The sequence below is a fragment of the Anabrus simplex genome, chromosome 4, assembly GCF_040414725.1.
Source record: "Anabrus simplex isolate iqAnaSimp1 chromosome 4, ASM4041472v1, whole genome shotgun sequence".
NCBI classification, from domain to species: Eukaryota; Metazoa; Arthropoda; class Insecta; order Orthoptera; family Tettigoniidae; genus Anabrus; species Anabrus simplex.
Window position 1 is genome coordinate 45,896,103 of NC_090268.1, and position 12,024 is coordinate 45,908,126.

The window sequence follows — 12,024 nt, forward strand, 5'->3', positions numbered from 1 at the left end:
TGGGTGATAGGTGAGCACACAATGTTCAGTATAAAATAACATCAAATAATTAATACGTTGACGCAGATGAACACGTAGAGGCATAGATGACAGAAGCAGGTTAGAATATTAACGTAGAAAGTAGATGATCACGTAGAAGCGTAGATACAAAGATTATGGCAGGAACAGATTACATATTCCTACCACCTGGTGGAATCCGGAGGATGGGCGGAAGCAGGTTGACGATGCAGTAGCGGTGTTCATGAGCAGCGCCTTCTCAGGAAACGACGATCGGCAGTAAGAAGAAACGCAGTATCGGAAACAAGAACAAAGGAACAGTAGAAGTTTGGAAAACAAAGCAGGAAGAATAGGAAAAAGGAAAAAAAAAGAAATGGGGGGGGGGGGGGGGCAGGAAGATATAAACAGAGGAGAAAAAAGGAAGGACAACAAGGTGAACAGTCCGGGCCGAATTGAATTTATTTTTTATTATAGTGGCCAATATACATGTTTACAAAATTTCCCATGAAAATTTGGAAAACCAGGAAAACACTCCAATTAAGAGGAAGAGATTTTTTAAAAAAGCATGCGAGAGTCTGATATCAGATATGTGTGGGTGGAGGGAAAGGGACTGGGTGAGCCAAAACACAAAGCAAATAAATAAAATCTCCAAAATGTGAACCAGAATAACCATCGTACATATAACATAAACATAAGTAACACACAACAAATAATGAATAATAATGATCACCATCCCATATTGCATCATCCTGACTTCTGTTCAACGCATTTGCAATGCTCGTCTTCAAGAAACTCTTCGCATCCGGGAGATAGTAGGTTCGAATCCCACTATCGGCAGCCCTGAAAATGGTTTTCCGTGGTTTCCCATTTTCACACCAGGCAAATGTTGGGGCTGTACCTTAATTAAGGTCACGGCCGCTTCCTTCCAACTCCTAGGCCTTTCCCATCCCATCGTCGCCATAAGACCTATCTGTGTCGGTGCGACGTAAAGCCCCTAGCAAAAAAAAAAAAAAAAAAAAAAAAAAAAAAAAAAAAAAAAAAAAAAAGAAACTCTTCACACTAACGTCGGTCAACACCATAACCCATGCCCGCATAATCCAATCACACACGAGTTCAACTGACGGCCTCTTTATTTTGCCTGCTGGTATCAGCTCGTCCTGCCATCAATTCGGTGTGCAATTTACGTACGTTGTCCTTGAAGGGCTTGTTGGTGGAAACGTCTGAGGGCTGTAGACAATGTGTGAGTCCACCAGGAATTACAACAAAATCATTTTTCATTTCCTGAAGATGTTTCTTCGTGTCTTCCACTAAGTGTCTGCAGAAACTGTCCCATACTAGCATTGCTGGGCGTTGAAGCAGTGCCGCTGGCCATGCTCCCCACACTGTACGGACCCAGTCCTGGACATCGAGCCATCCTTTCTCTTGAACCCGTACATGAATGCCTTTAGGAAACTTTGCTTTTGGCACTGTTTTTCTTTTGAAAATAACGTACAGTGGCAATTTTCTTCCATCTGCGGTTATTGCTAGCATGACAGTGCAGCGCTGTTTTTCACACCCAGTTGTACGTACAAACACACTAGATTCTCCCTTCTTGTTGATGGTGGTGTTGCATGGCATGTTGAAGTTTATTGAGGTTTGATCTGCATTGCCAACTTGAGATGAGAGGTAATTGTTTTTCTTCCGCATTGTTATCACATGGCAGTGAAAATCTATGATTTCGTTGCTGAAATCGCTTGGCATTCTCTGACAGAGAGATGTTTGCCTTCGCAGACACAATCCCTTTCGTGTCATGAATCTACAGATCCAACCCCGGCTCACTTTCAGATCTGAACAGCTGATTCTTTTCATCGCTAGTTCGCGCGCTTTGAAATGTAGCATCTTGTGCGAGATACTAAAGCCATAATTTTGCAAGTCTGTAATGTAATGAAGCAATTCATCTTCCATCTCAGGAACGTACCAGTTTTCGGCCCTCTGAATGTCTTGGTTGGTGGTTGTCTCCTTCAACTATTAATCGTGCATTCAGAAGAAGAGGCAAGATTGAATCCCAACACTGGCAGCCATGAAGATGGTTTTTCTGAGGTTTCCCATGTTCACACCAGGCAAATGTTGGGACTGAACCGTAATGAAGACTATGTCTGCTTTCTGCCCAGTCCTAGCCCTTTCCTATCTCTCCAATGTAGAAAACCGATTTGAGTTAGTGCAACGTCAACCTCCTCAAACAGTTGGACAAATAATTAACACACTGAAATAAGGATGTAGGATTCTTATGTATTCTATGTATAATTGGAAGTCCTTTGGCTACTATCACAATAACAACTAGAGTTGGCTAGTGTGTGTATGCATCAAAATACTGAGCCAGCGCAATCAGCTGTCTCGATGCCTCGCCACATCAGCGAAGAAGAATCCTTACGCCGATTTTATTCATTAACTTGGACATTGACTTGTTGGAAATTTTAACCCAACATGAATGAACATTTTAGCTCATCATAATAATCACCATATATATTTTAATTGTCCTGTCAAGTTTTGTTAAATCTTTTGGCTGAAGATGTTCCATAATTGGAACGAAATGTTCTGTTTATTAACACACTTAGAGATTAAGCTGGATTATGTCATGTAAACAATAAACTAGCTATAAGAAATTGTACAAGTATTGGAAGGTGGGAATCTCCTTGTAACATAACCTTAGTTGTTTTAATAAAGTAAGAATGTGATACTACTCCTCAAGATACAACGGTGTGGGTAACTAATTTCAGAGATTAGGTTATGTACTTTTGCATCTTGTTAAAAGTTAATTTATAGCGAAAATATTATCATTATTCTACAGGGAGCTTGAAATATGTTTTCATAATATGTGCGTGGTAAACCTAGGTTAGGTGACGTCGTTTGAAGTAAGAAAATGGGAATGTTTGCCCCAAGCCTCTGGAGTGATGCTATTACATTTTTTAAGAATGAAACTGAATATGCATGTTCAGACTGTTGGAATTAGAAAATACATGCTAATGAGTAAGCCGCTGCTTGTAAAACATCCACAAAAATGTTTAAACAAACCGATTGCTCTTCCATACCACTTTTAATGTGTTTTTATGCGAGTTTGGTATCTTTCCTGTTTTTTATGGAAAATCATGTATAACATTATAAGAACCAACCTTAAACAGAAGCAGTTTTGCATTCAACGACAAAAATCTGTCAAACTGAAGCACAAGATGGAACTACAGTACAGTGTGTAGGGTAAATATCTCCTTGTTTTATTGCTGTCACTGTGTAAATAGGAAGCCTCCGTGGCTCAGGCGGCAGCACGTCGGCCTCTCACCGCTGAGTTCCGTGATTCAAATTCCGGTCACTCCATGTGAGATTTGTGCTGGACAAAGCGGAAGCGGGACTGATTTTTCTCCAGGTACTCCGGTTTTCCCTGTCATCTTTCATTCCAGCAACACTCTCCACTATCATTTCATTTCATCTGTCAGTCATTAATCATTGTCCCAGAGGAGTGCGACAGGCCTCGGCAGCTGGCACAATTCCTATCTTCGCCGCAAGATGGGCCCTTCATTCATTCCTTCCCTGACCCGGTCACTGACTGGAAAACAGGTTGTAGGTTTTCACTGTGCAAATAATGTATGTTGGTACAATTTATGTTAATACAGGCAAAGATTTCTGAAAAGGTGTGCTTTCTACTGAAATCTTGATTTAAGGTAAACCCCCATTTAAGGTTTAAGAAATCAGGTCCCTGTAAAAACATTAAACAGAATTACCTTTGCGTGGCTTTCAAGCCACATGGTGGTTGCGGACAATAAACTTGTGGATCAACCTGCAAAAGAAACAGGACTTTTGTTTTTACCATCTAGACCAGCGCCTCTGAAACACCCAAAATCTCACGCGCGCAAACCGAAGTGCAGAGGTACCGTGCATCGGTCTGGCTCGGCTTGGTTCGTACTAGCGTTTTTGTCTTGGGCCAACACGGCTAAGCTCAGCTTAACTCTGCTCGGGTAGCGGAGTACTGTAGAGCAAGTGAGGAAGTGGGGTGGAGCGAGCGAGGCAGGTGTGGGGTAAAAGAGAGACAGCGCTATTGCACAAAATCGAGGAGTGGGGGTGTGCACTCTTGTCAACCTAGCAAAGACGTCTTTTGCACCGCGCAATGCACCAGTGCATGCACCCTGAGAGGCCCTGATTTAGACCTATAAATGTACATGCAACGGATATTTGTTCTCGGCTGCATCGAACCATATTGGCGTCCTGAGAATTGTTACGGCTAGCTATCCGAACTCCCAATAAGCTGAGAACAATTAAAAAGACAACTATCATGTGGCAATCCTCTATCCCACCTTCACGGAGAGAGGCCATAGTTTTATGTAGGCTGATATACACACTCTTACCTCCTGAAGTACCCCCTGGTGTGTTCTTGTGGCGCTAAATTCACTGTGGCCCACATTCTCATGGAGTGCACCAATCCCTGTGGCCTAAGACTGAACCTCGGCCTTAAGGAAACACTCGGAACTCATACTAGCCGAGTACGAGAATACTGCTGATCTCATCATTCGCTTTATGTGTGAGAGTGGATTATTCTAGTGCATTAAATTTCAAGTATTCAGTTACTCAGAGAACTTATGCTCCCTTTCGATGTGTTAGTTTCCATTTTAGCATAATCCAGGAAAGACTTGTAGTACCATATGGTACCAACGCGTACTACTATTGATTTTATTCTAATTATTGTAAAAGGGCACCATAAATTATGGCAACATTGCACATCAAATGAAAGGTAGACATTTTAAGAGTCATTCAGTACAGTTAACATGTCTGTGTTGTGTGCAACGTTTACTCAACCGTGCTCTGAATTGGCATGATCTCCGATATGGAACAACGACGACTACTGATCTAAGGTAATTTGCATTATGGACTGCACAACAAAGTGTACACAAACTTTTCAACACATGAAATGGGAGGAGGTGAAGTATGCTGGTACCGTACGGTACCGCACATCCTTTACTGTAGCATTTCATGCTATTCTGTTACTTCTTTATTTTTATACTACTGAGTAATTTATTACAAAAGTTAGGTTTCATGAATGTATGAGTAGAGCCTGCATAAATTTTTATTATGAATGTCAAGAGCTACAGTGTGTTCAGAAATTCAAACATAGTAACTAGATAATTAGTTTTTCCTCTGCACTGGCCTCACCTTGGAGGAAGTTTTACATGCTGGAAGAGGATGACAAAAACGTAAGGAACGTACACGCTGAGCCACTGGGTGCAGCTGTACATTGTGATGAGGACTCTGCTGGGGAGGATGAAGAAGGTTTTTTTTTTTTTTTTTTTTTTTTTGCTAGGGGCTTTACGTCGCACAGACACAGATAGGTCTTATGGCGACGATGGGATAGGAAAGGCTTAGGAGTTGGAAGGAAGCGGCCGTGGCCTTAATTAAGGTACAGCCCCAGCATTTGCCTGGTATGAAAATGGGAAACCACGGAAAACCATTTTCAGGGCTGCCGATAGTGGGATTCGAACCTACTATCTCCCGGATGCAAACTCACAGCCGCACGCCTCTACGCGTACGGCCAACTCGCCCGGTGAAGAAGGTTTAGCAGACAGTGTTATAGGACAGTAGTTGCGCTCACTAACCGAAATAGTTCTCTGTGACAAATGTAATAAACAGTGCCATGTTCCCCTTGAAGAGGATTTCTTACTAAGTGGAAGCCCTAAATGGACCCAGGATGACCTCCAGACTGAACCCTTATAGTTTACCAATCCACACTACTACTCAGTCAGGGATAACTCAGTCACTGAGATATTTGAGTGCTTGTTTGACAAAGAGTAAATTCTCATTAATGGAACAAATGGTCAGTTAATTTAACTCCACAGAATAGTCCTGTGTAATGTGAAGAAACAGTTTTCTGCTTGTTTCCTTGTAACAGTAATCTAAATGCAACCCAATTTTATGGACATTTATAAATAATAGTCTACAGAAATATACTCTGTTTTTAAACTGTATGTGCTTATGTTTTTCTGTTAATACATTTTCAGATTTGTTTTTCATACAGATAAAAGACCATATGGGGTCACATTCAATAGTTATGTAACTTAATAATGTAATCAAACTTGACAAAATTTGTTCTCCTAAGAGATTGTGGTACCATATGGAACCAAGCTATTATTGACAACCCATAGAGCCAATTTACATGAAAAATAGCTTTTCTTGGCTTCCCTCCAATGAATATCTTCCGATTTGATCAAATGAATCAGGAGAAAAATAAAATCTCTGTCTTTCTTGGGTTAATAAAATAATATTTTTTAACATTAATGTTCAAAATCTCCTGTTTAATAAAAAAATTATTTTATTTTCATTTTTGTCTCCACTTAATTTGTTCAGAGAGGATGGTTACTTAGTTGTACTTCCTCCTAAAACAAAAATCACCATTGCCACACTTAACACATTGAGGTCTTGTTCACGTTCATACATTTTAATCCTCCGGACTGGACATTTTGCCCTAATTTCAAATTTTTATATTAAATACTACGTTTGAACTTAGGAATTTTTTATTTCACCATATTTGAATTCATACGTTCTTTATATCAGTAAAAACTGTAATAAAATAGATAACTTGCCATCGAAATGGTGGATTGAAATTAGTAGGTTTTCAATTTGTTGAAAAGTATAACGTTAAGTAATAAAATGTGTCTGATATTGAGTTTATTTGGTTTTAAGGCCGTTCATAATTCTTTGTACAAGAGATAAATCTATGTAATAATTAGTACGGTACATAAATATTATGTGTGATGTATTAGGTCTGATCAGTTGGTATAAATCACTGTTGTTCAGTTTATGTTCGCGCATGTCCGCCATTACTTGCACACTGCTGTCGAGTCAACACAGTTCTGATACGATTTGAAAGTAAAAAGAGCTATAGTTTGCTGCCCTTTTTTTTTTTTTCGAGAACTATGTGAACCAAATCTTACTGCAGGTGTTGATCAACGCACATAGTAAGTTTGTTTCCTAGTAACGACATTGAAACCCAGAGAACGTACGCCGTGTTGGCTTTGTTCTCTGCATTAAATGGCAAAGCCCATACGGCTTACGGTCTTCGACCGCAACGTGTTAATAGGTTGTGGGAAATAATCTGTTGTGGTAGAATATTAAATGAACGCTGTAAAACATGAATCAGGAATCAGGAATGTTGCATGGAAATTAAATGTGGAGGTGGATGAGACATGCTTTAGTATTATCATGGTGGCTGAATTGGTAAGACACCTGTCGTCTTTGTGATCTGAAAGAAGATTGACGGTTCAAATGTTACCCTGTGCTGAATTTTTATAAGTATGCACAGAAGAATGTGTTCCATTGGAACGATAAGACAGATGTTACGAATGCTGTCTTGACTCCACACATTTGAATAACTGTCACATCACAAACTTATTCATTTGTTCATGTATCAGAAGTTAAATAAATATCCATTCTTCAGAAATGAGTAGTGAACCAAAACATTATAACTGCCCGGTGTTTGAACCTGCATGCAATGGTTTCGTATGCACAATGATGCGTGCTTTTGTCACCTTAGCTATAGCAAGACCTAGTATAAAGGCAGAAGTTTGCCGTCTGTACAGAATCTGATCATGGGCTGTACACTTCCTGAATTATCACAAGTATTTTTCGCAGCTGTGATTGTTTCAAGCATCTATTAGAGTTCCTCTTATTGAATTACTGTTGACGCTAATGATGAAATGTCATATGGCTTTTAGTGCCGGGATATCCCAGGACGGGTTTGGCTCGCCAGGTGCAGGTCTTTCTATTTGACTCCCGTAGGCGACGTGCGCGTCGTGATGAGGATGAAATGATGATGAAGACAACACATACACCCAGCCCCCGTGCCATTGGAATTAACCAATTAAGGTTAAAATCCCCGACCTGGCCAGGAATCGAACCCGGGACCCTCTGAACCGAAGGCCAGTATGCTGACCTTTCAGCCAACGAGTCAGATGACGCTAATGATTCTGTCTGCATTCTCGAGCGTAAACCCAAACATATGGTTGTACTAATCCTGAAAGGACATATATTTTTTAGGTTATCTAAGAACTACTGGTTGAATAAAATTAAATTATAAGGGACTCTTCTGTACACATATTATAGACCTCTGAATTTCAGTATCTTCCTCCTTCATTGTTTGTTATCTTCAATTTGTTACAGATTTTAGCCAAGTTTCCTGTGATTCAGCATGTTTTGTTTGGTTCATTACTGCCATTCAAGGTTGCTGAAAGTAATCGGCCAATCATGCCACTCCGAATGAATATGGCCTCAAGAACGTCTGGCGGCTTTGTGAGACCTGGTGCTCCTTCATAAGTCATTATTCCTTTGTAATCTAATCAACAAAACTTTGTGCAGTTCATTTAATTAAACATTCAGAATTACATTATTTTTATGTACATCTCTTTTAATAGTTTCTTTGATTTTTTAATTGTAAATGTTGCTCTCTTATTTATTAACTTCTATCATTACAATAGCATTGTAATGTGTTTTGTATATTTTAATCAGGCTTTCTTCAGTATTATTTGTAAAAATTATTTTATGCAGATTAATCAATTGGCTGTGCATTGTGTAAAATGAGGAACTTTACTCCTCTTTTCTCATGAGTTTGATAATAGTACCTCCAAGAAGTAAGTTATGTACCTAAATCAATAAAATAATAAAACACTGGCTGTGTTATTCTAAACTGAAGATATGTTTAGATTTCAGGAAGCAAGTAAGTTTGAGGTTATAGCATACCTCCACCCCTTCCTTTTCAAAGACTGCAATATTGAAGTGTATATTATGGCATATTTCATCAAAATTATTATCAGAATGGGGAATAAATAAATTTTGTTTGGTATATTTTGTCATGGATTCAATCTCTAGCCTGCAAAAGCGTTTAGTTTTCCATTGTCAACCACAACACAAAACAAAACCTGGTTTTTATTTTTTTAATACTTTCCTCGAGGTATTTCAGTAGAACCCACTTTTAATGAAATTATTAGTAATATTTCTAGTCATATCCATGGAAAAATATGTCTCTATTGTTTGCAGAAACTAAAGCTATAAACCATATGAATACTAATTAAAGTCTTAAGAATTATAGTGGTACGTATATAAGTGAGCAGAATGAAAGCCAAGATTGTCACGTAAAGATATATGTATTTTTAGCCTAAGAAAACTATTTTGTAATTGGATGCTTGCTATACATGTCTAAATATGGTAACTAATCCATCTTTTAAGAAATAAATGTACATTCATGTGCAATTTGTTAATACAATGTTCTATATTAAAATTTCAGTGGGTGCTTTATCCTTCAGCTGGGTAGATTTTGGCTCTTCATAATACTTGTTTTTAAGAGTTCATCCTCTTGAATTATCATAAAATACTGTGATGAACACAAAGTTTGGCATTTTCTTTCGGAAATTATTTACCGTAAAATGGGGTGAATAGGATCACTTTCACGAGGAACATTAACCTATCAACAGAATAAATAACAAATTATCCTCCTTTTTTGTTTCAGTACATGAATTCTACTATGTTTTATAACTTTATACACAAATATTCTTAAATTCCTTCATATTTCTGTGATTTTAACCAGTTTTTTAAGTGATCCTATTAATCACTTGACTGGGGTCAATAGGATCAGGCATATTAATATGGAAGTTATTCGATTCACATCATAACCGGGGTCAATGAGATCAGTTATTTGATAGTTAAAACACATGACTACACTTTCTATTATAGTTTAATGTTCTGAAATAACTAAAACAAAATTTATTAGGGTAAAAAAACATTGTTGTTAAAGTAAAAGCTGTGAAAATTATAGCAGGAATAGTGTCTTCATTAATAAAATAAAAATGCTATTTATAGTACATAGTTCAAATGTATTGTAATTTGTATGTAATGTCAACAGCATATATGAAGGAGAAACATTTGTTTTTTTCTTTAATCAAGGAATGACATTCTATGATGACAGAGTCTGAGAGTGCACATTGAATTTCAATTGGCCCCTTCTCATTATATGTGGATTATCCAGTTTTCTTATTACCCGAGTATAGGAAAACTCACATATTATGACCTCAACATCAGGAAAAGTGTAAATGTAACCAGCATAATCTCAAGTAACCTTCAGCCTCACGAAATTGGCCACAAGTCGATCCTTCTCTTTCTTCTCTACAACTTAACCAATGAAAGAGTGACTCTTATCGATACTAGTGCCTGGTTTACTGGTCAGAAAGGAAGCCAATAGCCAGTCCCCATCTTCAACTTTTTCAGCAGGAACTTCTCTTGGGTTATTTGCGTTCCCTTCTGAATTCTGTTTGTGCAAAGAAGGTTCGGAAATATCACTGTTAGCTGCTGGAACAACCACTTCACATTCAGATTCACTCAGATTGGCATTTGAGGATGAATCACTCTCACTACAAGCCACACTTTTGCCTGGAGCAACATCCAGCTTTTTCTTTTGCTTCTGCACTACATTCTCTTCATATCGCATGCTCCTTAGGAAAGCCTTGAACGAATCGTCCAACACTTCTCCAACGTGATCAGGATCATTTACCCCGTCATCAAGCAGCACCATCTTTAAAATTCTTTCTCTGTCAAGTGGAATTATTCTACATTTAGAAAAGCCTGCTGTGATGTTATCTTCTGCCTCTTGCATGGCTGTAATTAATTTGTTCAAGAGGCATGGGAAGACAGTATTTGGGACAGATGCTTCTTTTCTTCCTGGCCTTAGTTTCCAACAAGTTAGAATGCTTCTCCACATCCTTTTCAAGGGCACAAAGAATGCTTCGTCTAAAGGCTGCTTCATGTGTGTGGAATTACTTGGAAGGAAGACAAACGATATGTTATGATCCCGGCATGCTTTTATGGAGTCCACTGATAAGTGCGAAGAGAGATTGTCCCCTATTAGAACTTTTCTTCCTTCAACATTTTTGAAGAAAGGGATCACTACTGAAGCAATCCAATCATCAAATGAGAAGCTGTCAAACCAGTCACTCTTGCTTTGATTGTACCATGTGCCCTTAGGGCAAATTCGTGGCTTTGTAAACAACATAACAAGGCAAAAGAATACCATTTCCAGATGCTGAAAATATAACTGGGGTGGAAGATTTGGAGCTATTTATAATTGGTTCTGGGTACTTTGATCCTCTTTTGAAAATAACTTTCTTTCTGTCTGGTTCATCAGGGATGCTGGTTTCATCATAATTCAGGATGTGACTGGCTGGAATTCCCTCTAAGGTTTCTTCTAAGTTGTCAAAATATTCATTTAAAATCTGTGGTGATACAGCTGCCCTTGAATATTTTATATTCTGGCATAGTCTGAACGAAAGTGAATCTCGATGGTATTTCAAAAAGCTAAGAGCAAAATACTCTCCAGGCATGTTGTCTTTAAATGTTTTAACCCTTTTGCCACAAGAGTCCAAGTAGCTTTTCACAATCAAATGTAGGCCATAATTATCTAACGGATAATCCCATTCGCCACACAGCACTAGCCTTTCAACTAGCATTTCCTCTTCTGATGCTGTTAGTGCCATTTGACCACCTGTTTTTTTCACATTAGTTTACAGATGTCTCTGCAGCACAGTATACGGTATCCCAAACTGCTTACTTGCAGCTCTTCACATTTCTTATTAACTAGCTGATGTACCCGTGCTTCGCTACGGGATTCTCAGAAAGACTCACTTTGTGGTTTTCCTAACTGAAATCAACATAGGTCATTACAAAAACGTAAGTATGAATGTAGCGATTAAAAGCAATGCTATCATATAAAATACTCGATCAAATGGAAAGCCACACGTTTTATCACTTTTAACGAACAGTGCTGCGGTTAGATTGCGGTGCCAATCTAATAGTCCAAAGTTCCAGAGCTGGGATGACCAGGCCGCAGATTCCCATGAACACTCATCTGTCATTATTCCGCTAAATATGCACACTGTTCATTCCAATCAGTACCTCAGTTTCCTATCTTCCATTCAGAGTAGGGATTGAATAGCCCGAATGCTATGATGATTCAGTGTGTTTCATACC

At 38.6% G+C, this 12,024-nt stretch overlaps 1 protein-coding gene across 1 annotated transcript in view; it reads left to right on the top strand.

Moving 5' to 3' along the window:
* The window catches only part of Ptpa (Phosphotyrosyl phosphatase activator), a 44,412-nt gene extending 35,712 nt beyond the window's left edge, over nucleotides 1–8,700 (top strand). The window contains exon 8 of the mRNA XM_067145053.2: nucleotides 8,173–8,700. Within this exon, the coding sequence (XP_067001154.2) occupies nucleotides 8,173–8,325 (153 nt within the window). The 3' untranslated portion in view covers nucleotides 8,326–8,700. The remainder of the gene's footprint in view (nucleotides 1–8,172) is intronic.
* Nucleotides 8,701–12,024: the final 3,324 nt, after the last annotated feature.